This window comes from Staurois parvus, unplaced genomic scaffold, assembly GCF_062004578.1.
Source record: "Staurois parvus isolate SC_StPar_1 unplaced genomic scaffold, SC_StPar_1.0 ptg000165l, whole genome shotgun sequence".
Classification (NCBI taxonomy): domain Eukaryota; kingdom Metazoa; phylum Chordata; class Amphibia; order Anura; family Ranidae; genus Staurois; species Staurois parvus.
The window spans coordinates 13,871,839-13,897,106 of record NW_028317961.1 but is presented as its reverse complement, the minus strand read 5'-3'; the positions used below and the strand labels follow the sequence as shown (position 1 = coordinate 13,897,106).

General features: G+C 42.0%; 1 protein-coding gene across 3 annotated transcripts in view; it reads right to left on the bottom strand.

Annotated features, from left to right (window-relative positions):
• Positions 1 to 3,288: 3,288 nt before the first annotated feature.
• HEBP2 (heme binding protein 2) overlaps positions 3,289 to 25,268 on the bottom strand; it is a 36,635-nt gene continuing 14,655 nt past the window's right edge. For 2 of the 3 annotated variants that reach the window (XM_089676232.1, XM_089676231.1), the window contains exons 4-5: positions 24,299 to 24,479; positions 3,289 to 3,484 (exon numbers count right to left, since the gene is read on the bottom strand). In XM_089676232.1, coding sequence (XP_089532358.1) covers positions 3,307 to 3,484; positions 24,299 to 24,479 — 359 coding nt within the window. In that variant the 3' untranslated portion in view covers positions 3,289 to 3,306. Of the gene's footprint in view, positions 3,485 to 4,271; positions 4,346 to 24,298; positions 24,480 to 25,268 lie in introns of all 3 variants that reach the window. The other variant, XM_089676233.1, reaches the window with a different exon arrangement.

Sequence of the window (25,268 nt, the reverse complement as noted above, 5' to 3'; positions counted from 1 at the left end):
ATAAAGAATAAAAGCCTAAAAAAAGAAAACTAATGCAGCCACCACATGAAACTGGTAATCTGTGATAAAATACGTTTTTGTTTTACTTCTTTAACTTCAATAAGGTCTTCTACAGACAGGCTTACAAAAACTTCTGTATCATTAATTTATTAGACATGATTAGGACATTTTTTTTGTTAACCATGTTACAATTAAAGTGTTATTAAACCCATGACCCAACATTCACTATATCCAGTCTCCCACAGTACACAGAACATAGAAATGCAATTATTTTAGTAAATATAAACTGCTAAATACCTTTTCTCATCAGCAGTTAGAGCAGTCTTGTGACTTCTATCAGTGTCCAGCAGAGCACATGTTAAAGTTAGTTTTCTTTCTGCTCTAGGAGAATGAAGAACCCCTGACCTCTGTCTGGACAGTGCCAATTGGCCCTGTGCTGATCACATGCACTCATCAGGGACATTTGCAAGGGGAAACATTTCCAGGCACAATTCTTTTAACTTACGAATGTTTTTTGAAATCGAGGACAGGTAGCAACCATAGATAATATTGTATGTGCAATGTGATTAAATAAGGCATAGGTAATTAACTTCATTAAAAAATACTACAGTGTACTTACAAATTACTATTAGGGAAAAAAGTGATCATTTGTGGAAGAAACAAGGGACCTGGCTGGATATAAAACATTGTATTAGCTGGGTATACGTCCTCTACATGCTTCCTAATCACTCTAGATCCACCCAATATCTATGCATTCTCCAATGAATACACCCACATTGTGTAACAATATCCCTTTTCAGCTGCAATGAGAACATTCTCCTTTACCACGAACTGCAGGGGATTTTGCAAATACAATACTCACATACTCTAACCAGAAAACCAAAAAAATGTAGTCAGCTTGTGATTGAGCTCAAAGCTACTTGGGATTTTGGCCTACAGTGATGCAAATTCTCATTGATTATACTTACTGGACAATCTCTTCTGTCACCTACCTAATGACATACTCAATAGCAAAGCTAAACACTAAGAAGTGTATTTCTCAAAAGTGTCCAGAGCTATTTATTCTGTGAAACTGCATGTGCATATGTTCTTTGTGAATGGAGGCAAATTCAAATGTCCACAAGATATTTTCTTTTCAGGTTGAATGTCTTTCTATTTTAACCGCTTTCCCGCCACTCTATAGCAGATATACTGATACAGGGCGGCAGGGGTGCGCAAAATCACGTGTATATATACACGTGATTTTGCATTTCCGGGTAGGGGACCCACGCCTCCATTAGCGGCCGCGGCTGTCAATCACCGGGTCCTGGCCGGTGATTACCCGCCGTCGCCCGGTGATTACTGAGCATCTCCGACAGAGAGGACTATTTTGTTTACTAACAGTTCTCCTCCCTGTCAGCTCGGGTACACTGCTTTGGATGGCTGTACAGTGTGCTTACAGTGAAGCACACAGACACGGCCCCCTAGTAAAACGCTCCCTGCACACAGTTAACCCTTTGATTGCCCCTCATGTTAACCCCTTCCTGCCCAGTGTCATTAGTACAGTGTCGCATCCAATGATCAGCAATGGAACTGTTCTAATTGGTGCAACTCCGACTTTGTCGATTTCAAGGTGCAGCTTGCATAGACATCTGTGTGTGAAGTCACACAGATGTCTGCAAAGTTGCACCTGAAGTTGCATTGACATGCCTCTTTGAAATTGTGCGATTTCAAGTGAAGTTGCAGGATTTTTAACTCGCATTCAGTGTGAACGAGGGATGAATGTTGTACTTTCCCAATTCATCTGGAGAGAAAATAGCCTAATAACATTCATTTTTCCCCATTCACACAGAAAGGATGTGCATGCAGTTTCACAGGATGAATAGCTCTGATCATTTATTATAAACATACCCCAAAGTGTTATGCTCAGAAGCAACTGATGAGCATTTAGTGAAGCTTGACCGGTATAAAATGTATTCTTACTGGGGCACTGTTTTACTAAACAAGCCAGTAGTGATTTACTTGTGTTGTTCAGACTTGCAGTAAAGAGACTGAAGGAGGTAGGTGGTGCATAGTAACATAAAGGGGATTCTTTTTGGCTCTGAGGTCGGGTCACAAAAGTCTGTTAACAGAATTCAAGGCACCTTACAAAAAAAAACACTGTATGGTATCAACACAGCAAAATGTACAAAACCCTTATAGTAATAAAAATTAAAGTAAAGAACCTGTATTGAGACAAAAACAGGACCCGACAATGTTGGCGATTTATAGCCGCCTGGCCATTGCTGACTTTTCTGAGTAGCTGATCTTTTACATACACACAGATCAGAGAGATGGAGTGAAGTCAGAACTCCTTATATGCATATTTAAAGTGGTTCCAAAGGGTGAAGGTTTTTTTACCTAAAGTGTTACTAAACCCACAACAGTAAAATTAGTCTGTATATGCAGTAAAGCATGCTTGTTATACTAACTTTGGAACCTAAGGGGTTAATCCTCTGCATTGTGTAAAAAGGATGTTTGATCTTGTCTTCTCTCATCCTCCCCTTCTTCTAATGTCCCCAATCCATCTGCTGTTAGTACAGAGTTCTAGGAGTCACTCTGCACATGCTCAGTTTAGTGTGTGTTGCTAGAGAGCTTTTTTTTTTGGGGGGGGGTGCATGTGATCAGCACAGGGACAATCAGCACTATCCAGACAGGGTCAGGGGTATGCAGCCTCATAGGACAGTCGGAGCAGAATGAAAACTCCTCCTACAAGCTTTAACCAGTGCTTAGTCAGACACTGATAGAAGTCACAAGACTGCTCTAACTGCTGATGAGAAAAGGTATTTAGCAGTTTATATTTACTAAAATGTTTGCATTTCCATGTGTGTACTGTGGGGGACCAGATATAGTGAATGCAGGGCCCTGGCCCAATCTTGATCCAGTGTTGTGCTCGAGAACAGCAGTGCTGCACTGACTCTCTGTCCTTGTTGAACATGGAGACAGCAGCTTCCTATGGGGACACTCGGAGAAGAGGAGGAACCAGGAGCATCAGTGGAGGACGAGAGGGATTGGGGCTGCTCTGTGCATAGCCATTGCACAGAACAGGTAAGTATAACATGTTTATTATTTAAAAAGTCAGGAAAGTTCAGGAAGTCAGCAATAGCAGCCCTGTATTCTCTCTGTACAGGTTTCCTTCAATGTTCGGAAAATTTTATATGATGAAGGTACAATTTGAATACATGCTCTTTTGAAAGGAAAATGTATATTTGATGCTTTTTTCCGACCAGTCTATGGGATCACTTCAGATATATATTGTTAATGCATGAATATGTTTTGTGTAGGTTTTTATTGTTTTGCCAGCAACCAAACCTCATTGTGTCTATTTAACAGTTTAAATGGGCTGTCATAGCCAGCAGTGTAGTAGACATTCGAATCAAAGATTTTTCCATCCCGTTTCAAGCATTCGGAGAGCTGTAGGATCTGCTCCTGGTTTTTTGCTGCATTAGTAAACCCTCCAAAGGACCTTTAAAGAAATAAAGTGATGGGTAAGTATCATTTGCTTCAAACATCCAATCATCCCACTCTTTATAAATCACCCCAAGGTTGAAAGGCTTTTTTTTGCAAGTGCTGTGTCATCATCTCTGTCTCTTTATGTACAGTATACTCTCTTCTCTCTCTCAATGTGTATATATACACTACATTACCAAAAGTATCGGAACGCCTGCCTTTACACACACATGAACTTTAATGGTATCCCAGTCTTAGTCCATATAATATTTCTACATGGCAAATAATTTACTAGCAGGTGGATTTCTATTACTCTACTACAACAGACCCAGCAGTCATGACATGCATGCTGCTGATTCTGTGTAATTGAATCACTAACTGAAAGGGGCATGTTCAAAATAATAGCAGTGTGGAGTTCTGTTAGTGAGATCATTCATTCTTTGAAAAACAGGTGGCAATTATTGCCCTTATTTAAGGAAGGAAGGCAGCAAATGTTGTACGTGCTGGTTACAGTGCATTTCTCTCTGAAATTCTGAGGAAAATGGGTCGTTCCAGACATTGTTCAGAAGAACAGCGTACCTTGATTAAAAAGTTGATTGGAGAGGGGAAAACTTATAAAGAAGTGCAGAAAATGCTAGGCTGCTCAGCTAAAATGATCGCAAATGCTTTAAAATGGCAACCAAAACCTGAAAGACGTGGAAGAAAGCGAAAAACTACCATTCGAATAGATAGAAGAATAGCCAAAATGGCAAGGACTCAGCCAACAATCAGCTCCAAGAAGATCAAAGAAGGTGTAAAGTTACCTGTGAGTACGGTTACAATTAGAAGACGCCTATGTGAAGCCAAGCTATCTGCAAGAAGCCCCCGCAAAGTCCCGCTGTTGAAAAAAAAGACATGTGCTGAAGAGGTTACAATTTGCCAAATAGCACATTGACTGGCCTAAAGAGAAATGGCGCAACATTTTGTGGACTGATGAAAGTAAGATTGTTCTTTTTGGGTCTAGCGGCCAGAGACAGTTTGTCAGACGACCCCCAAACACTGAATTCAAGCCACAGTACACTGTGAAGACAGTGAAGCATGGTTGCGCAAGCATCATGATATGGGAATGTTTCTCATACTAGGGTGTTGGGCCTATTTATCGCATACCAGGGATCATGAATCAGTTTGAATACATCAGAATACTTGAAGAGGTCATGCGGCCTTATGCTGAGGAGGAAATGCCCTTGAAATGGGTGTTCCAACAAGACAACGACCCCAAACACACCAGTAAACGTGCAACATCTTGGTTCCAGACCAACAAGATTGACGTTATGGAGTGGCCAGCCCAATCCCCGTATCTTAATCCAATAGATAACTTGTGGGGTGACATCAAAAATGCAGTTTCTGAGGCAAAACCAAGAAATAGAGAAGAACTGTGGAATGTAGTCCAATCATCCTGGGCTGGAATACCTGTTCACAGGTGCCAGAAGTTGGGTGACTCCATACAACACAGATGTACAGCAGTTCTCAGAAACAGTGCTTATACAACTAAATATTAATTAAATGATTCAAAGGAAAGCAAAATCTTCAAACAGTTTTCAGTTTATATAGTGAATGTTTGAGTTTGTAAAGAAGAATACAAACACTGCTATTTTTTTGAACAGTCTAATATTCACTTTTCTTAAATTTTTCTTCATGCTTTGATTTGGAATAGAATGTGTAGTGTTCCCAATGCATTTATGTGTATGGAAATAAAAGCCATTAGAAGGATTTTGAGCTTTATTCACTTTTTTCAACACACTGCTATTATTTTGAACACAACTGTAAATATATTATATCCACTGCTCAAAAAATTAAAGGAACACTTTTTAATCAGAGTATAACATCAAGTCAATTAAACTCCTGGGATATTGATCTGGTCAGTTAAGTAGCAAAGGGGGTTGTTAATCAGTTTAAGCTGCTTTGATGTTAATGTAATTAACAACATGTGCACTAGATGGGCAACAATGAGACGACCCCCAAAACAGGAATGGTTTTACAGGTGGAGGCCACTGACATTATTTTTTTCCTACTCATCTTTTCTGACTGTTTTTCACTAGTTTTGCATTTGGCTAGGGACATTTTGCATTTGGTAGCATGAGGCAATACCTGGACCCTACAGAGGATACACAGGCAGTCCAACTCCTCCAGGATGGCACATCAATACATGCCATTGCCATATTGTTTGCTCTGTGTCTCCCAGCACAGTCTCAAGAGCATGGAGGAGATTCCAAGATGCAGGCAGTTACTCTAGGAGAGCTGAACAGGGCTGTTGAAGGTCCTTAACCCATCAGCAGGACCGATATCTGCTCCATTGTGCAAGGAGGAACAAGATGAGCACTGCCAGAGCCCTGCAAAATGACCTCCAGCAGGCCACTGGTGTGAATGTCTCTGACCAAACAATCAGAAACAGACTTCATAAGGGTGGCCTGAGGGCCCTACGTCCTCTAGTGGGCCCTGTTGACACTGGCCAGCATCATAGAGCTCAATTGGCATTTGCCATTGAACACCAAAACTGACAGGTCCACCACTGGCACCCTGTGCTGTTCACAGATGAGAGCAGGTTCACCCTGAGCACATGTGACAGACGTGAAAGGGTCTGGAGAAGCTGTGGAGAACATTATGCTGCCTGTAACATCGTTCAGCATGACCATTTTGGTGGTGGGTCAGTGATGGTCTAGGGAGGCATATCCATGGAGGGACGCACAGACCTCTACAGGCTAGACAATGGCACCCTGACTGGCATTAGGTATCTGGATGAAATCCTTGGACCCATTGTCAGACCCTATGCTGGTGCAGTGGCTCCTGGGTTCCTCCTGGTACACAACAATGCCTGGCCTTACATTTCAAGAGTATGCGGGCAGTTCCTGGAGGACGAAGGAATTGATACCATTGAATGGACCCCACACTTGCCTGACCTAAATCCAATAGAGCATGCCTCGGAGAGTGGCGTCCCGAGGCAGGTGCAGGGGGGTGCGGTCCGCACCGGATGACACTGACCGCATGGGGTGACACCGGACCCGCTCCATAAAAAGGTAAGTTGTAAAGCAAGCCGACGATCCATCTTGTGGGGATCGTCGGCTTTCTTTACAACTTACCTTTTCTTGGAGCGGGTCCGGTGTCACCCCGTATAGGTTGCATGCTGACAATTCTGCAGGGATCGTCGGCATGCAACCTATACGGGGTGACACCGGACCCGCTCCAAAAAAAGGTAAGTTGTAAAGAAAGCCGGAGATCCCCGCAGGATGGATCGGATCTACGGATTGAGCATAATAGATCGGAGTCTGATCCATTATGCTCAATCCGCAGATCCGATCCATCTTGCGGGGATCGTCAGAGTCAAGTGTTACCGCACCGGGTGACACCAACCCTAGGGACGCCTCTGCTCTGGGATATCATGTTTCGGTCCATCCGAAGCTGCCAAGTTGCACCTCAAACTGTCCAGGAGCTCAGTGATGCCCTGGTCCAGATCTGGGAGGAAATATTCCAGGATTCCAGGATACCATCCGCCTTCTCATTAGGAGCATGCCCCAACGTTGTCAGACATGCATACAAGCACGTGGGGGCCATACAAACTACTGAGTACCATTTTGAGTTGCTGCAATGAAATTTCGGCAAAATGGACTAGCCATTTTTTCACTTTGATTTTCAGGGTGTCTTTGAGTTCAGGCTTCTGTAGGTAGATAATTTTTATTTCCACAAAATGATGGGGCATCCTTACATTTCTAACACATTACCCAGTCCATATCAGTATAGATATCCAGCATGATATTTTACCCCATTGAGATCTGATGTGTTTTCAAAGTGTTCCTTTAATTTTTTGGAGCAGTGTGTATATACAGTTGCAAGAAAAAGTATGTGAACCCCTTGGGATTATGTGGAGTTTTGCATGAATTGGGCATAAAATGTGCTCTGAACGTCATCTAAGTCACAACAATAGAAGAACACAGTCTGCTGAACATAATACTACACAAACATTAGATGTTGCCGTGGTTTAATTGCACATAACATGTAAACATTCACAGTGCAGGGAGGAAAAAGTATGTGAACCTTTGGACTTATTAACTGGTTGACCCTCCTTTTGGCAGCAATAACCTCAACCAAACGTTTCCTGTTGTTGCAGATCAGACCTGCACAACGATCTGGAGTAATTTTGGACCACTCCTCTTCACAAAACTGTTTCAGTGTAGCAATATTCTTGGGATGTCTGGTGTGAATCGCTCTCTTAAGGTCATGCCACAGCATTTCAATCGGGTTGAGGTCAGGACTCTAACTGGGCCACTCCAGAAGGCGTATTCTGTGCTGTTGCAGCCATTGTTTTGTTGAATTACTTGTATGCTTTGGGTCATTGTCCTGTTGCATCACCCATCCTCTGCGGAGCTTCAGTTGGCGGACAGATGGTCGTACGTTTTCTTGCAAAATGTCTTGATAAACTCTGGAATTCATTTTCCCATCAATGACAACAATCCGTCCAGGCCCTGAGGCAGCAAAGCAGCCCCAAACCATGATGATCCCTCCGCCATGTTTCACAGTGGGGATGAGGTTTTGATGTTGGTGTGCTGTGCCTTTTTTTCTCCACACATAGTGTTGTGTGTTCTTCCCAAACAACTCAATCTTGGTTTCATCTGTCCACAGTATATTTTGCCAGTAGTGCTGTGGAACATCCAGGTGCTCTTTTGCAAACTTCAAATGTGCTGCAATATTCTTTTTGGACAGCAATGGCTTCCTCCATGGTGTCCTCCCATGTACTCCATTCTTGTTTAATGTTTTCCTTATTGTAGATGTGTCAACAAAAATGTTAGCATGTGCCAGAGATTTCTGTAGGTCTTTAGCCGACACTCTGGGATTCTTCTTTACCTCATGCAGCATTCTGCGCTGTGCTCTTGCAGTCATTTTTACAGGATGACCACGCCTAGGGAGAGTAGCAACAGTGCTAAACTTTCTCCATTTGTAGACAGTCTGTCTTACCGTGGACACATGAACATCAAGGCTTTTGGAGATACTTTTGTAACCCTTTCCAGCTTCATGCAAGTCAACAATTCTTGATCGTAGGTCTTCTGAGAGCTCTTTTCTGCGAGGCATGGTTCACATCAGACAGTGCTTCTTGAAACCAGTAAACCCAAAACAGGTGTGTGTTTTTTAAGGGCAGGACAGCTGTCAGCAACACATCCAATATCATCACACTGATTAGAGTCAAGGTTGGCTCACTCCTGGCTCCAATTAGCTCTGGGAGAAGTCATTAAGCCAGGGCCTCACATACTTTTTCCTCCCTGCACTGTGAATGTTTACATGTTATGTGCAAATAAACCATGGCAACATCTAATGTTTGTGTAGTATTATGTTCAGCAGACTGTGTTCTTCTATTGTTGTGACTTAGATGACGTTCAGAGCACATTTTATGCCCAATTCATGCAAAACTCCACGTAATCCCAAGGGGTTCACATACTTTTTCTTGCAACTGTATATATATACAGTCATGGCCGAAATTGTTGGCACCCTTGATATTTCTCCAGGAAATCATGTATTTCTCACGAAACGTATTGCATTAACACATGTTTTGCTATACACATGTTTATTCCCTTTGTGTGTATTGGGACAAAACAAAAAAAGGGAGGAAAGAAAGCAAATTCGACATAATGTCACACAAACCTCCAAAAATGGGCTGGACAAAAGTATTGGCACCCTTTCACAACTGCGGATAAATAAGAATGTTACAAGCATGTGATGCTCCTGTAAACTCACCTGGGGCAAGTAACAGGTGTGGGCAATATAGAAATCACACCTGAAAGCAGATAAAAAGGAGAGACGTTCACTTAACCTTTGCATTGTGTGTCTGTCTGTGCCACACTAAGCATGGACAACAGAAAGAGGAGACGAGAACTGTCTGAGGACCTGAGAACCAAAATTGTGGCAAAATATCAACAATCTCAAGGTTACAAGTCCATCTCCAGAGAACTAGATTTGCCTTTGTCCACAGTGCGCAACATTATCAAGAAGTTTGCAACCCATGGCACTGTAGCTAATCTCCCTGGTCGTGGACGGATGAGGAAAATTGATGAAAGATTGCAACGCAGAATAGTCCGGATGGTGGATAAGCAGCCCCAAACATGTTCCAAAGACATTCAAGCTGTCCTGCAGGCTCAGGGAGCATCAGTGTCAGCGCGAACTATCCGTCGACATTTAAATGAAATGAAACGCTATGGCAGGAGACCCAGGAGGACCCCACTGCTGACACAGAGACATAAAAAAGCAAGACTACAGTTTGCCAAAATGTACTTGAGTAAGCCAAAAGCCTTCTGGGAAAACGTCTTGTGGACAGATGAGACCAAGATAGAGCTTTTCGGTAAAGCACATCATTCTACTGTTTACCGAAAACGGAATGAGGCCTACAAAGAACAAAACACAGTACCTACGGTAAAATATGGTGGAGGTTCAATGATGTTTTGGGGTTGTTTTGCTGCCTCTGGCACTGGGTGCCTTGACTGTGTGCAAGGCATCATGAAATCTGAGGATTACCAAAGGATTTTGGGTCGCACTGTAGGGCCCAGTGTCAGAAAGCTGGGTTTGCGTCCAAGATCCTGGGTCTTCCAGCAGGACAATGACCCCAAACATACGTCAAAAAGCACTCAGAAATGGATGGCAAAGAAGCGCTGGAGAGTTCTGAAGTGGCCAGCAATGAGCCCAGATCTAAATCCCATTGAACACCTGTGGAGAGATCTTAAAATTGCTGTTGGGAAAAGGTGTCCTTCCAATAAGAGAGACCTGGAGCTGTTTGCAAAGGAAGAGTGGTCCAAAATTCCGGGTGAGAGGTGTCAGAAGCTTATTGATGGTTATAGGAAGCGACTGATTTCAGTTATGTTTTCCAAAGGGTGTGCAACCAAATATTAAGTTAAGGGTGCCAATACTTTTGTCCAGCCCATTTTTGGGGTTTTGTGTGACATTATGTCATATTTGCTTTTCTGCCTCTGTTTTATATTTGTTCCAATACATACAAAGGGAATAAACATGTGTATAGCAAAACATGTGTTAATGCAATACCTTTTTTGTGTGAAATACTTGATTTTCAGGAAAAATATCAAGGGTGCCAACAATTTCGGCCATGACTGTATATATATATATATATATATATATATACAGTGGGGCAAAAAAGTATTTAGTCAGCCACCAATTGTGCAAGTTCTCCCACTTAAAAAGATGAGAGAGGCCTGTAATTGGCATCATAGGTAGACCTCAACTATGAGAGACAAAATGAGAAAACAAATCCAGACAATCACATTGGCTTATTTGGAAAGAATGTATTTACAAATTATGGTGGAAAATAAGTATTTGGTCACCTACAAACAAGCATGATTTCTGGCTCTCACAGACCTGTACCTTCTTCTTTAAGAGGCCCCTCTGCCCTGCACTCATTACCTGTATCAATGGCACCTGTTTGAACTTGTTATCAGTATAAAAGACACCTGTCCACAACCTCAAACAGTCACACTCCAAACTCCACTATGGTGAAGACCAAAGAGCTGTCGAAGGACACCAGAAACAAAATTGTAGACCTGCACCAGGCTGGGAAGACTGAATCTGCAATAGGCAAGCAGCTTGGTGTGAACAAATCAACTGTGGGTGCAATAATTAGAAAATGGAAGACATACAAGACCACTGATAATCTCCCTCGATCTGGGGCTCCACACAAGATCTCACCCCGTGGGGTCAAAATGATCACAAGAACGGTGAGCAAAAATCCCAGGACCACACGGGGGACCTAGTGAATGACCTGCACAGAGCTGGGACCAACATAACAAAGGCTACCATCAGTAACACACTACACCACCAGGGACTCAGATCCTGTAGTGCCAGACGTGTCCCCCTGCTTAAGGCAGTACATGTCCGGGCCCATCTGAAGTTTGCTAGAGAGCATTTGGATGATTCAGAAGAGGCTTGGGACAATGTCATATGGTCAGATGAAACCAAATAGAACTGTTTGGTAGAAACACAACTCGTCGTGTTTGGAGGAGAGAGAATGCTGAGTTGCATCCAAAGAACACCAAACCTACTGTGAAGCATGGGGATGGCAACATCATGTTTTGGGGCTGTTTCTCCGCAAAGGGACCAGGACGACTGATCCATGTACAGGACAGAATGAATGGGGCCATGTATCGTGAGATTTTGAGTGCAAACCTCCTTCCATCAGCAAGGGCATTGAAGATGAAACGTGGCTGGGTCTTCCAACATGACAATGATCCCAAACATACCGCCCGGGCAACGAAGGAGTGGCTTCGTAAGAAGCATTTCAAGGTCCTGGAGTGGCCTTCCCTCCTCACCTTCAGGCGCTCCCTGAAAACCCACCTCTTCAGGGAAGCCTACCCCACCCTCACCTAACTGCTGCTCTCCTTCATTCCTCCTACCACTCCATCCCCCACAGCCACTTCCTCCTGTACCACTACCCCCTCCCTCCTAGATTGTAAGCTCGAAAGAGTAGGGCCCTATAACCCCTCGTGTGCTGTTTGTAGTTGCTGTAATGTTTCATGTATTGTCCCCCCCTCTATTGTACAGTGCTGAGCAAACCCTTTGGCGCTATATAAACTCGATGTAATGTAATGGCCTAGCCAGTCTCCAGATCTCAACCCCATAGAAAACCTTTGGAGGGAGTTGAAAGTCCGTGTTGCCCAGCGACAGCCCCAAAACATCACTGCTCTGCATGGAGGAATGGGCCAACATACCAGCAACAGTGTGTGCCAACCTTGTGAAGACTTACAGGAAACGTTTGACCTCTGTCATTGCCAACAAAGGATATATAACAAAGTATTGAGATGAACTTTTGATATTGACCAAATACTTATTTTCCACCATAATTTGCAAATAAATTCTTTCCAATCAGCCAATGTGATTGTCTGGATTTGTTTTCTCATTTTGTCTCTCATAGTTGAGGTCTACCTATGATGCCAATTACAGGCCTCTCTCATCTTTGTAAGTGGGAGAACGTGCACAATTTGTGGCTGACTAAATACTTTTTTGCCCCACTGTATATATATATATATATATATATATATATATATATACCCTAACTGGCCATTTTATTAGGTACACCTGTTCAATTGCTTGGTAACACAAATCAGCCAATCACATGGCATCAGCTCAATGCATTTAGGCAGAGGCAGAGGTTCATCTTCCAGTAGGACAACGACCCTACACATACAGCCAGAGCTACAATGAAATGGTTTAGATCAAAGCATATTCATGTATTAGAATGGCCCAGTCAAGGTCCAGACCTAAATCCAATTGAGAATCTGTGGCAAGACTTGAAAATTGCTGTTCACAGACGCTCTCCATTCAATCTGGCAGAGCTTGAGTTATTTTGCAAAGAAGAATGGGCAAAAATATCACTCTCTAAATATGCAAAGCTGGTAGAGACATACCCAAAAGACTTTCAGCTGTAATGCAGCGAATGGTGGTTCTACAAAGTATTGACTCACGGGGGCTGAATACAAATGCATATCTTTAGTTGTAAAAAAATTTGAAAACCATTTATCATTTTCCTTCCACTTCACAATTATGTTCCACTATGTGTTGGTATATCACATAAAATCCCCCAAAAATATACCGTACTTAAGTTTTTGGTTGTGAAAAAGTGCTATGCCACAAATGGTGTTTTAACATATTGTAAAAGGATTTTACATTTTGTTTTTTTATGTAGTACAGGTAGTCTCCAAGTTAAGAACATTCAAGTTATGAATGACTCGTACTTACGAACGGAGGGAGAAACAGGAAATGAGAGGAAATCTACCCCTAGGAAAGGAAAAGGAAAGGAAATTCACTCCTTGAAGAGTTATCATGGGAAAAAGATGCCTTCACTGAAGGCTTATCCCCAAACCTTGTTTGTCCATGACAAGCTAAAATTTTCAAAATCCAGTTGTCACAAGGACAGAAGTGAGTTGAAATCTTCTGAACAGGGGCACAGACAGCAAAACAAACATTACAGGGGCATTAACCCTTCCCTATGCTATCCAAAATATTTTTGTGGCTGGAACTACACTTAAAAATGTACCTGTTCCAACTTACATACAACTTCAACTTGAGAAAAAACCTACAGACCCTATCATGTTCGTAACCGTGGGGACTGCCTGTATACAGTGCTCAGCATATATGAATATACCCCTTTTGAAAAGTAAGCTTTTAATCAATATCTCAATGAACACAAGAACAATTTCCTAAATTTTGACAAAACTGAGTTTTATAGAACATTTGTTTAGCTTATTACATGAAAGTAAGGTTAATAATATAACTTAGATTACAAAATTTTCAGTTTTACTCAAATGAGTTGATGCAAAAATGAATACACCCCACACCAAAAACTACTACATCTAGTATTTTGTATGACTTCCATGATTTGTAAGGACAGCACCAAGTCTTCTATGCATGGAATGAGCAAGTTGATGACATATTGCAACTTCTATCTTTTTCCATTCTTTAAAAACGACCTCCGTTAGAGCCTGGATGCTGGATGGAGTGTGATGTCCAACTTGTCCCTTCAGAATTCCCCATAGGTATTAAATTGGGTTCAGATCAGGAGACATACTTGGCCAGTGAATCACTGTTCTTCAGAAATGCAACAGTGACCTTAGATGTGTGTTTTGGATCATTGTCTGTTGGAAAAGTGCACAACGACCAAAGGCACGGAGTGATGGTAGCATCTTCTCTTTCAATATAAAACAGTACATCTGTGAATTCATGATACCATCAATAAAATTCAGCTCCCTGACACCAGCAGCATTCATGAAGCCCCAAAGAAGGACACTGCCACCACCACGTTTCACTGTAGGCACCATGCATTTTTCTTTGTACTCCTCACCTTACAGTTTTGAAGCCATCAGTTCCAAAAACATGTATCTTGGTCTCATCCCTCCAGAGTACATAGTCCCAGTAGTTTTCTTTTTCAGCATGAGCCCTGGCATATTCTAGGCATTTTTATTTTTGTGCATGGGTTTTAGGAGAGGCTTTCTTCATGTACGACACCCATGCATGCCATTCCTCTTGAGTGTACGCCATGCTGTGTCATGGGAAACAATCAAATTCTAGGTGAGCTTTTTTGTACATGTGCTTTAGGAGAGGCTTCCTTCGTGAACGACACCCATGCATGCCATTCCTCTGCAGTGTAGTTTGGCTTTCTACTTCTTTAGCTAACTGCAGAGAACTTGCATGGCGATTTTCTTCAACCCTTCTCATCAGAAGATGCTCCTGTCGAGATGTTAACTCCCATGGACACAGTCAGTGGGGGAAGCAGGACCTGGGGGGCGGGGCCTGAACATGGCGGCAGGAGAGAGCTCAATGTAGGAGCTCGTGGACGGAGCTCCGCTGTCTGACCTCCCCAAGCCTCCAAGCCTAGCCCCTGAGACATGTTAGAGCCCAGCGGTGTGGGACTTACCCGGCCTGGCGCCTCCCGTTGGAGGAGAGTTTGACGCGGGCGAGGGGAGTGAGAGGAGCGTCTGGAGACTGACAGAGAGAGAGTCCCTGGACGCTGGGAGACGAAGGGGGCCGGTGCGATCACGTGACCGGCCGCAAAGCATTACTGGGAGATCGGGAAGCCGGCCGGCCGGCGTTTTGCAGTGAGAGAGCAACGCCGACCTCTTTGCCGCTGACAGATTCATTCTCCCCCTATCCCACTAGTACCCCTTGAGCCCAAAAGAAATTATAAGAAGATCTACAGAGAACTGGACAAGCAGGCCGAAGAGACCCTGGGGAGTCCCCCCCCCATGAATGGACCCTCAGAGGAACTGAGCGAGAAGGCACTCACTGGAAGAGGATACAGGAGGAGGGTGAGTGATTATGAATGAACTGTGATTTGCTTTGGAGGAACTAGTGTGTTGATCTCCAAGAAACAGAGTGTAAGTGAAAGGGGGGACCCCTGGAGAATGTTCAAAAGGTGGAAGACGCCCCCAGAGAGAAGAAGAGAGGCTTAAGGGGAAGGAGGGGGTGAGGGGAGAAGGAAGAAGAGGAAAAAAAAGGAGAAAAAGGAAAACCAGCAAGGGGACAGGGCAGAAACTTGAAAAGTTTAAAGAACTATTTCCCCTCCTCACCCACGAATTTATACAGGACTATAAGAAGGAAAAGTGCCATAGAGAAAAATGAAAAATAAAAACGTAAAAGGAAGTGGGCTTAAAGGGTCCCAGGCTGCTACAATTAAAAAATATACATTCCAAGGAAACGTAACCCCAGAAAGACCCCAGAGCAGGACTGAAAGAGGAGAAGCAGACCTCAGTTCGGAAAGCAGTCCTAGAGTATCATTAGGCCTTGATACTAGTAATCAGCAAATACCAGGCAATACAGCGATGGAAAAAGATCTACAAATACCTAATAAAAAAGAAATGGCAGAAATGTTTAAAGAACTGGAGAAAACAATAAAACAAGAAATGGTAAATATTCGTAGTGATCTGGGACACCTGTTGGAGAGAGTTGAGGAAACGGAGGAGAAAGTTAAAGGTCAGGCCCAGGCTATCTCTGAACTGGAAAAAAAACTAACCAATATAGGGAGAGCCCAAGAGAAACTGCTGTATAAGGTTGAGTTACAAGAAAATAAAGATAGGAAGAGGAACATCTTGATACGTGGGGTCCCAGAAAACTCAAAGGGAGAAAATCTGCAAGAGGTGGTTTGTAAAATATTTAACACTATAACAGACAGCTCAGAAATGGAAGGGTCTAAAATAGAAGGAACCTTTAGAAAAGGAAAATCTCTGAGAAACCTGGGGGAAGAAAGGCCGAGAGATATAATAGCTAAATTCTATGAACTTCGGGATAAAGAAAAAATCTGGAAGAAGTCCAAGGGAAAATCAGTAATTAAGTATGAAGGAGGAGATATACAGATACAGTCATGGCCGAAATTGTTGGCACCCTTGATATTTTTCCTGAAAATCAAGTATTTCACACAAAAAAGGTATTGCATTAACACATGTTTTGCTATACACATGTTTATTCCCTTTGTATGTATTGGAACAAATATAAAACAGAGGCAGAAAAGCAAATATGACATAATGTCACACAAAACCCCAAAAATGGGCTGGACAAAAGTATTGGCACCCTTAACTTAATATTTGGTTGCACACCCTTTGGAAAACATAACTGAAATCAGTCGCTTCCTATAACCATCAATAAGCTTCTGACACCTCTCACCCGGAATTTTGGACCACTCTTCCTTTGCAAACAGCTCCAGGTCTCTCTTATTGGAAGGACACCTTTTCCCAACAGCAATTTTAAGATCTCTCCACAGGTGTTCAATGGGATTTAGATCTGGGCTCATTGCTGGCCACTTCAGAACTCTCCAGCGCTTCTTTGCCATCCATTTCTGAGTGCTTTTTGACGTATGTTTGGGGTCATTGTCCTGCTGGAAGACCCAGGATCTTGGACGCAAACCCAGCTTTCTGACACTGGGCCCTACAGTGCGACCCAAAATCCTTTGGTAATCCTCAGATTTCATGATGCCTTGCACACAGTCAAGGCACCCAGTGCCAGAGGCAGCAAAACAACCCCAAAACATCATTGAACCTCCACCATATTTTACCGTAGGTACTGTGTTTTGTTCTTTGTAGGCCTCATTCCGTTTTCGGTAAACAGTAGAATGATGTGCTTTACCGAAAAGCTCTATCTTGGTCTCATCTGTCCACAAGACGTTTTCCCAGAAGGCTTTTGGCTTACTCAAGTACATTTTGGCAAACTGTAGTCTTGCTTTTTTATGTCTCTGTGTCAGCAGTGGGGTCCTCCTGGGTCTCCTGCCATAGCGTTTCATTTCATTTAAATGTCGACGGATAGTTCGCGCTGACACTGATGCTCCCTGAGCCTGCAGGACAGCTTGAATGTCTTTGGAACATGTTTGGGGCTGCTTATCCACCATCCGGACTATTCTGCGTTGCAATCTTTCATCAATTTTCCTCATCCGTCCACGACCAGGGAGATTAGCTACAGTGCCATGGGTTGCAAACTTCTTGATAATGTTGCGCACTGTGGACAAAGGCAAATCTAGTTCTCTGGAGATGGACTTGTAACCTTGAGATTGTTGATATTTTGCCACAATTTTGGTTCTCAGGTCCTCAGACAGTTCTCGTCTCCTCTTTCTGTTGTCCATGCTTAGTGTGGCACAGACAGACACACAATGCAAAGGTTAAGTGAACGTCTCTCCTTTTTATCTGCTTTCAGGTGTGATTTCTATATTGCCCACACCTGTTACTTGCCCCAGGTGAGTTTACAGGAGCATCACATGCTTGTAACATTCTTATTTATCCGCAGTTGTGAAAGGGTGCCAATACTTTTGTCCAGCCCATTTTTGGAGGTTTGTGTGACATTATGTCGAATTTGCTTTCTTTCCTCCCTTTTTTTGTTTTGTCCCAATACACACAAAGGGAATAAACATGTGTATAGCAAAACATGTGTTAATGCAATACGTTTCGTGAGAAATACATGATTTCCTGGAGAAATATCAAGGGTGCCAACAATTTCGGCCATGACTGTATATGCGGATCTGGCTCCAGAGACTCTGTGGAGAAGGAGAATTTTGAGACCCCTATTGGAAAGGTTGAAAGAACAAAATGTGCAATATAGATGGGGGACTCCCGAGTGCCTAATAGGATGGAAAAATGGGACTACAGCATACCTCAGGTTTCCAGAAGATTTGAAAAATTTCTGTGATAGTTTAAAAATCCAAAGAATGGAAATCCCTGGTTGGGAAGAAGAACAATGGGAAAATAGAATGAAGAGAAAAGAGGACTGGCAATATGTGGGTGGGAGGAGATGGAGGGCAGGGGATAGGGGGAGAGGGATGGAGGAAGAGAAATAGGTTTCCATTATCTTTTTCTGTTCCCCCCCTATCACCCTCGTTATTCTTTTCGGTGCCTATGATAAATATGGGAGGGGCTTGGGGGGTAATGGGGAGGTTAGATAAGGGGAAAGTCGTCCATGGACGGAATCTTAGCCCAAGGAATAAATCAAAAGTGGACTTTGTAATCCATAAATGATTAGTAGGCAAATGTTAGGCCTAAAAAGAGGGGGGGGGGAGGGGGTTGGAGGGGGGGAGGGAGGGGGGTGGGTTGGGAGAAAAGGAGGGTGGGAGGAGGGGAGGGGAGTTGGCTGGGGGAGGGAGGGGAGGAGGTATTGGGTTAACACTCTGCATGACAGATGGGATAAAGAGGAAGAGGCAATCTGGAAGAGAGATGGCGTTAATTGGGAAAGATGGAAGATATACAGTTTATAACCTATAATGTGAATGGGCTGAGTTGTCCAGGGAAGAGATTTAGGTTGTTTAATGAGTTACATCATAGGGCTGCGTCAGTGGTGTTTTTGCAGGAGACGCATTTTGAGATAGAGGCAAATGTGAAATTGAAATCCAAATATTTTCCAACATGGTATTATGCAGATTCTCCAATTAAAAGAGCAAAAGGGGTTGCAATAGGCTTAGCAAAGAATATGAGATTTGAGCTGGAGGATAGAAGAACCGACCCGGAGGGGAGGTTTTTATTCTTAAAAGGTAGACTTCAGGGGATTGAGTGTACTTTAGCCAATATATACTGCCCTAATAAAAACCCGGAGACGTATATGAAGGGTCTGTTGAGAAAATTAATGGAGTTTAAAAAGGGGCGCTTGATAGTAGCAGGAGATCTAAATTTCTGTATGGACCCACAAAAGGATAATACCTCTTCCGTGCAAAGAGAGGGGAGTAGGTCTCTGAGAGCCTTGAAAAAAGTGATGCATGAATATCAACTGGTGGACATCTGGAGAATAATGCATATGAAAGACAGAGACTATACCTTCTTCTCTAATGCACATGAGATATACTCGAGATTGGATTACATCTTAATAGACCATCAACTTATAGACCACCTGGTTAAAATTGACATAGAGACGAGGACGTTCTCGGATCATGCCCCGGTTGTAATGAAAATGGGATGGGGAAGCAGGTGGACTGGAGGATTGGGATGGAGGTTGAATGAGGCTCTTCTTCTGGATGAGGATTTAGCTCAGAAAATCGAGAAAGAGATTAAGGTATACTTTAGGGAGAACGAGACAGAGGAAGTGTCGATCGCTACAATCTGGGAAAGCCACAAGGTATTTATAAGAGGAATCTTGATTGCGGCAGGAGCAAGGAAAAAAAAGGAAAGAAGAGAGAGGGTCAGTGGGCTTTTAAAAGAAATATTGGACTTGGAGCAGGTCCATAAGAAGAAAATAACAAAAGATACGAGACAGAAGTTATTGGACAAGAAAGATGAGCTTGAGAGGTTGATGGATGAGGAGAAGAGAAGAGTATACAACAGGGTTTTGAACGAGAGATATAGATGGGGAGACAGGCCAGGAAGATATCTAATGAGAGCTTTGAATAAAAAGAAAAATAGGAACTATATAGAAAAGATAAAAAGTTCAAAGGGGGAGTTGGTCCACTCAACTAAAGAGATTATTAAAGTGTTTACGGAGTATTACAAAAAGTTATATAATATTAGTCCCCATGCTCCGATAAAAGAAGCTCAAGAGGGAAGTAATGAAAAAAAGATGATATACTTAAAAAATGCGGGATTACCAAAACTAAGTGAAGTACAGTTGAACTCCTTAGACGCAGAAATTTCCCAGGAAGAAATTAAAACAGCGTTAAGAAGCACAGGGGGGGGAAAAAGCCCAGGCCCGGATGGCTATACAGTTAGGTACTATAAGAAATTTAGTGAAGTACTGCTACCCAAGTTGGAGAAATATATGAATGCTCTGGGAGGTGGGATGGAGGTGAGGAGAGAATCCCTACAGGCCCATGTGGTACTTATTCACAAGGAGGGAAAAGATCCATCTCAGTGCTCCAGCTATAGACCTATCTCATTATTGAACACAGATACTAAACTGTATGCAAAGGTGTTAGCAAACAGGTTGAAAGATCTAATGCCTGAATGGATCCATGGAGACCAGGTGGGCTTTGTTCCAGGGAGAGAAGGTAGAGATAACGGCTTGAGAACCCTGATGCTTATTCAGAAAAGTAGAAAAGGGAAAGCCCCGGTGGTGCTCTTGTCAATTGATGCAGAGAAGGCATTTGATAGAGTGGACTGGGGCTTTATGATGGACAACTTAAAAGTGCTGGGGATAGGGGATAGAATGCGTGAATGGATAAGTAAACTTTATAGAGAGCCCACTGCAATTATCACGGTAAATGGGGAGAGATCAGAACCCATTGGAATGACTAATGGTACAAGACAGGGCTGCCCACTGTCCCCTTTACTATATGTGTTGTCACTCGAACCTCTGTTGTCAACAATAAGGAACAGTGGATCAGTGAAGGGAATTCAGATAGAAACCATAGAACATAGAGTAGCGGCCTTTGCGGACGACTTATTGTTCTATGTGGGGAATCCCCGAATAACTCTCCCAAATATAATGAAGATCCTGAAGGAGTACGGTGAAATATCAAATCTAAAAATTAATCCAACGAAAACAGAGATCCTGAATATTAATATATCAAAGAATGAAAAAGAAAAATTACAAAAAGAATTCCCCTTTATATGGAGAGAAAAGGAGATAAAATACCTAGGAATAAAACTCACTGCCTCATATAAGCATCTGTATAGACTAAACTATATCTCTTTGATAAACGAGATCAGGGAAGATTTAAAAAGACTAGAAGGAGGAAACCCATCCTGGATAGGACGTATAAACCTAGTTAAAATGGTAATTATGCCTAAAATACTGTATAGATTTCAAATGGTACCAATTAAAATTCCAGAGGCCTTCTTTAAGATAATGAAAAAAATGTTAACAAGATACATATGGAAGAATAAAAAACCTAGAATTGCATATGAAACATTGAGTAGGACTAAAGAGAAAGGGGGATTGGCTCTACCAGATGTCAAGAGATACTACAAGGCAGTGGTTTTAGCAAGAATATATGACTGGACATTTAACCATAAGGGGAAAAGTTGGGCAACAATAGAAAATGATCTTAGTGGCATCAGATTGAGTCAGGTGATATGGGTTCCACCACAGTTTAGAGGAATTAAAGAAAGCACAAGTATCTACACTTTAAATGTTTTAAGGATATGGGACAATTTACACAAAAATATGAAATGGGAATTTAACTCTATATTAATGCCTCTCACAAACACTGAGTTCTTTCCCCCGGGAAAGAATAAGATATCAGGGAGATGGTTTAGAAAGGAGGATACCCAACTGAGAGACGTTTTGGTGGAGGGGGAATTGAGATCACTTAAAGATTTAATAGAGAAGAAGGGAGACATTTTTATTAGAATAGATGAGTGGAAATATCATCAATTGAAATGTTTTATTGGAAATCTACCGAAACCCCTGAGATTAAAACAGGAGTGGAACATGTTTGAAAGGTTGTTGGAGACACGAAGGGATGGGAAGCACGGTATATCAAAAGTGTACAGAATACTCACAGAATTAGACACAAACACAAAGTTAATTTTTATAACTAAATGGGAAAGGGATATGGGAGTTGGGTTTGATGAGGATAAACAGAGAAAAATGTTTAGATTGATACACGATAATGTTAGTATGAGAGAGGTTGAGATTAATTATAAGTGTGTGACACGATGGCACATTACTCCGAGTGTAGAGCACAAGATGAATGGGGAAAACTCAAATATGTGTTGGAGAGGATGTGGAGAGATAGGCACGGTGTTTCACATATGGTGGGAATGTCCAAGAATTCAGATTTTTTGGAAGAGAATAGTCAAATTGATTGAAGAAATAACTGAAATCGACATAGGGCTAGACCCAACGACGTGCCTCCTACACAATGTGGAGACATCGGTAAATAAATATAAAGACTCAGGTATATGGTATTTCTTGAATGCGGCGAAAGGGCTGATACCCAAGTTTTGGCGGAAATCTGAGGTTCCGAGGGAGGAGGACTGGATAAAAAGAGTGAACCAGATAGGTAGAATGGAAAGATCATACCATATGCAGGAAGATAGGATGAGAGTCTATTACAGGAGATGGGAAAAGTGGGAAAGAGCAGGATTGAAAGAGAAATATAGGGAAATATAAACTAGGATGTTAGCAAAAAATCATTAAGCCTCGAGAGACTAGAATGGGCCAGAGTCTGCAGAGGGGGGGGAGGGGGACGGGGGGTGGGATGGGGGGGTGGTGGGATGGGAAAGAAAAGAGTTTTTAGCGGGGGAAAGGGAGAAATGTTATAAATGTTTATCTGTATGAGAAGTATTTCCCCTTTTTGGGTATTTGTATTGCTATGAAAAATTTAATAAATATTTAAATTAAAAAAAAAAAAAAAAAAAAACTCCCATGGACAGCCTGGACGCCTCTGAGATGGTTGCAGTTCCATCTTTGTTAAATTTTTGTATCCCTTTTGCTACAGTATTCTGACTGATAACTAAAGCATTTCTGATCTTCTTGTAGCCTTAACATTTCTTGTGCAAAGAAATGATTTTTTTTCTCAGGCCTTGTGACATTTCTCTTCCATGTGGTGCCATTGCTGACAGCATGAAATGAGAAGGGGTTTACTTTGTTAAGTAACGCCCTTTTATAAGCAACTGCCTGCTGCACACCTGTTTAATGAATAATTAGACTCACCTGTAGTTGAATTCTTGTTAATTAGAATTTTGTTATCTAAAATGTATCTTTCATTGGGGTGTATTCAATTTTGCAACATGGTCTTGAATGAATTTGTTATGAAAAATACTTTTTTGTATGTGCAAATGAGCAAATCTTGTTTCCAATCAATGGACCACATTTTTTGTAGCATTTTTCAGTATAGTGTCCCATAGAAAATGTTGATTCTGAAAGAAAAGTAAAGGTTTTCTGACAAATCTGTTGGGGTGTACTCATTTATGCTGAGCACAGTATGTTTTTGCTCCTCCTTATACCTTTGTGTATAAATCTGTGGATTTCTGAACCATATTTCAGATGTGCATGTAGTTATTGCAAATGTTTGCATCTTTACAAACATAAAGTGATATTAAAGCCTCGATAATGCACAGAAAGGTCGCTTTCTCCCTCCTCTGGCAATCCCTTGTGGCACTGTCAGCTCCTTCTTTCCCCAGCTGCCTCCTGTAGCAAGCTATGTGCTTAGGAGGCACCCATGCAAGTGTGCAGCCGTTGGGTCCCAAGGCAAGCTGTTTGAGAATATAGACACTCTGCTACAGTAAGCCACGCCTCCGCTCCCTCCTCAGAGGAGCTTGCCTGAGCAAGTAGGAAGTGAGGGGTGCAGTGCTAGAGCCACAGAAAGCGCCAGAATGATAACATAGAGCCAGATAGGTGTTTAGGGACAGAGTGCAATAGGAAAGGTAGTGGGGCATTTTTACCTTAATGCAGAGCATGTGTTAAGGTTAAAAATGTTTCGTGTTTGGTACCATTTTAAATCAGCCAATAAAGCATATCACTAAAACTCCAAACTTTCTGCATTAGCTAACATGGTACAACACCTACTACTCCTGTTAAACAAATTATGTAAACTTTCTAAACAAAGGGCCAATTTACTGTCCTTCAAACTTTAGGAGGGCCGGACTGTGGCCACTGGAAGTAGAAAATGTCTTGGTGTCAGTGGGAATAAACAGTGTTCTCTTTTCAGTATTAGGGGGAGGAATAGTGCCCCAGTGTTGGTGTCAGTGAGAGGAATACTGCCCCATCCTTGGTGTCAGTGAGAGAAACAATGCCCTATTGTAGGTGTCAAGGGCAGGAACTATGCTACATTGTTGCTGACAGTGGGGCGAAAAGTGGCTCAGGGGCCGGAAAGCAAGTAAAGGGAGACATCCAGATCCCGGGCCGCAGTTTGGAGACCACTGGTCTACATTATTAAAGTTATCAAAAAATAATCAAGTATGTTTACCTGACATAGACTGTAATCTCTGGCCTTTCTGTAATAAATATATTACTTTCTGAAGGTTTGGGTGGATCATTCTGGTGCTCAGATGGGATATAAAATGAAACAGTGATTGTGGATTCACATGCTGGCCCTTCTCCCGGCTGTATGTAGGTGGTCACAGGGGCAGTCATGTCAACATTCATTTCTGCGTAAAATAAAGAGCTGTAAATTTTACGGTTCTCCATAAAAGATAACTTAAAATGTGATATACACCATCAAAACACTTTTAATGTTAAGAAGTGTGAGACATAAACAAATGAAAAAAAAAAAGAAGTGAGAGACAGTAAATGAAGAAATCCTACACAGCACATTATCAGGGAGGGCACTGTAGAACACAACGCTGCCATCTAGCGCTGCTACTGATAACTGCTGCTCTCTTACACTGTCCTACCATATACTGTAGAAGCAGCTATGGCTAGTTTCACTAAAAAGCCAACCTCTGAATTTTTCTTATCTGTGTCCCGATAAATATGTTAGCAGTCAAATGTGAAAGGGGTGTACTATCAGAAACACCACAACTGCTGACAACATAGGACAGATGGTGGTGCCAGATAGTGTGCAAAGAACTCTAAGAAGAATTCAAAAAGATGTGCAGTCTTTTTTTTTACAATGAATAAACTAATTCTACTCCATTAATTATTTATTTTCCATAAATATATAGACACAGATTCTAGATGTGTATACACATTTGTTTCTAACCACAATATGTATGGTACCGGATAGCAAAACATTTTTTTTTTACAAAAAAACTTTCTATAGGTAGAATTTTCTTTGTTTAATTAATTTTCAAATAGTTTAAACTCCCCTCAAAAAAAGAAAAAACATTTTCTTTTTCTGAAAATTATAGTTTTAAAACAGTAATACTGTAGATACAAGGTTGAAATTTTAATGAGTGACCTGTCTCACACCGCTTAAATTATGTAGCTGGTACATC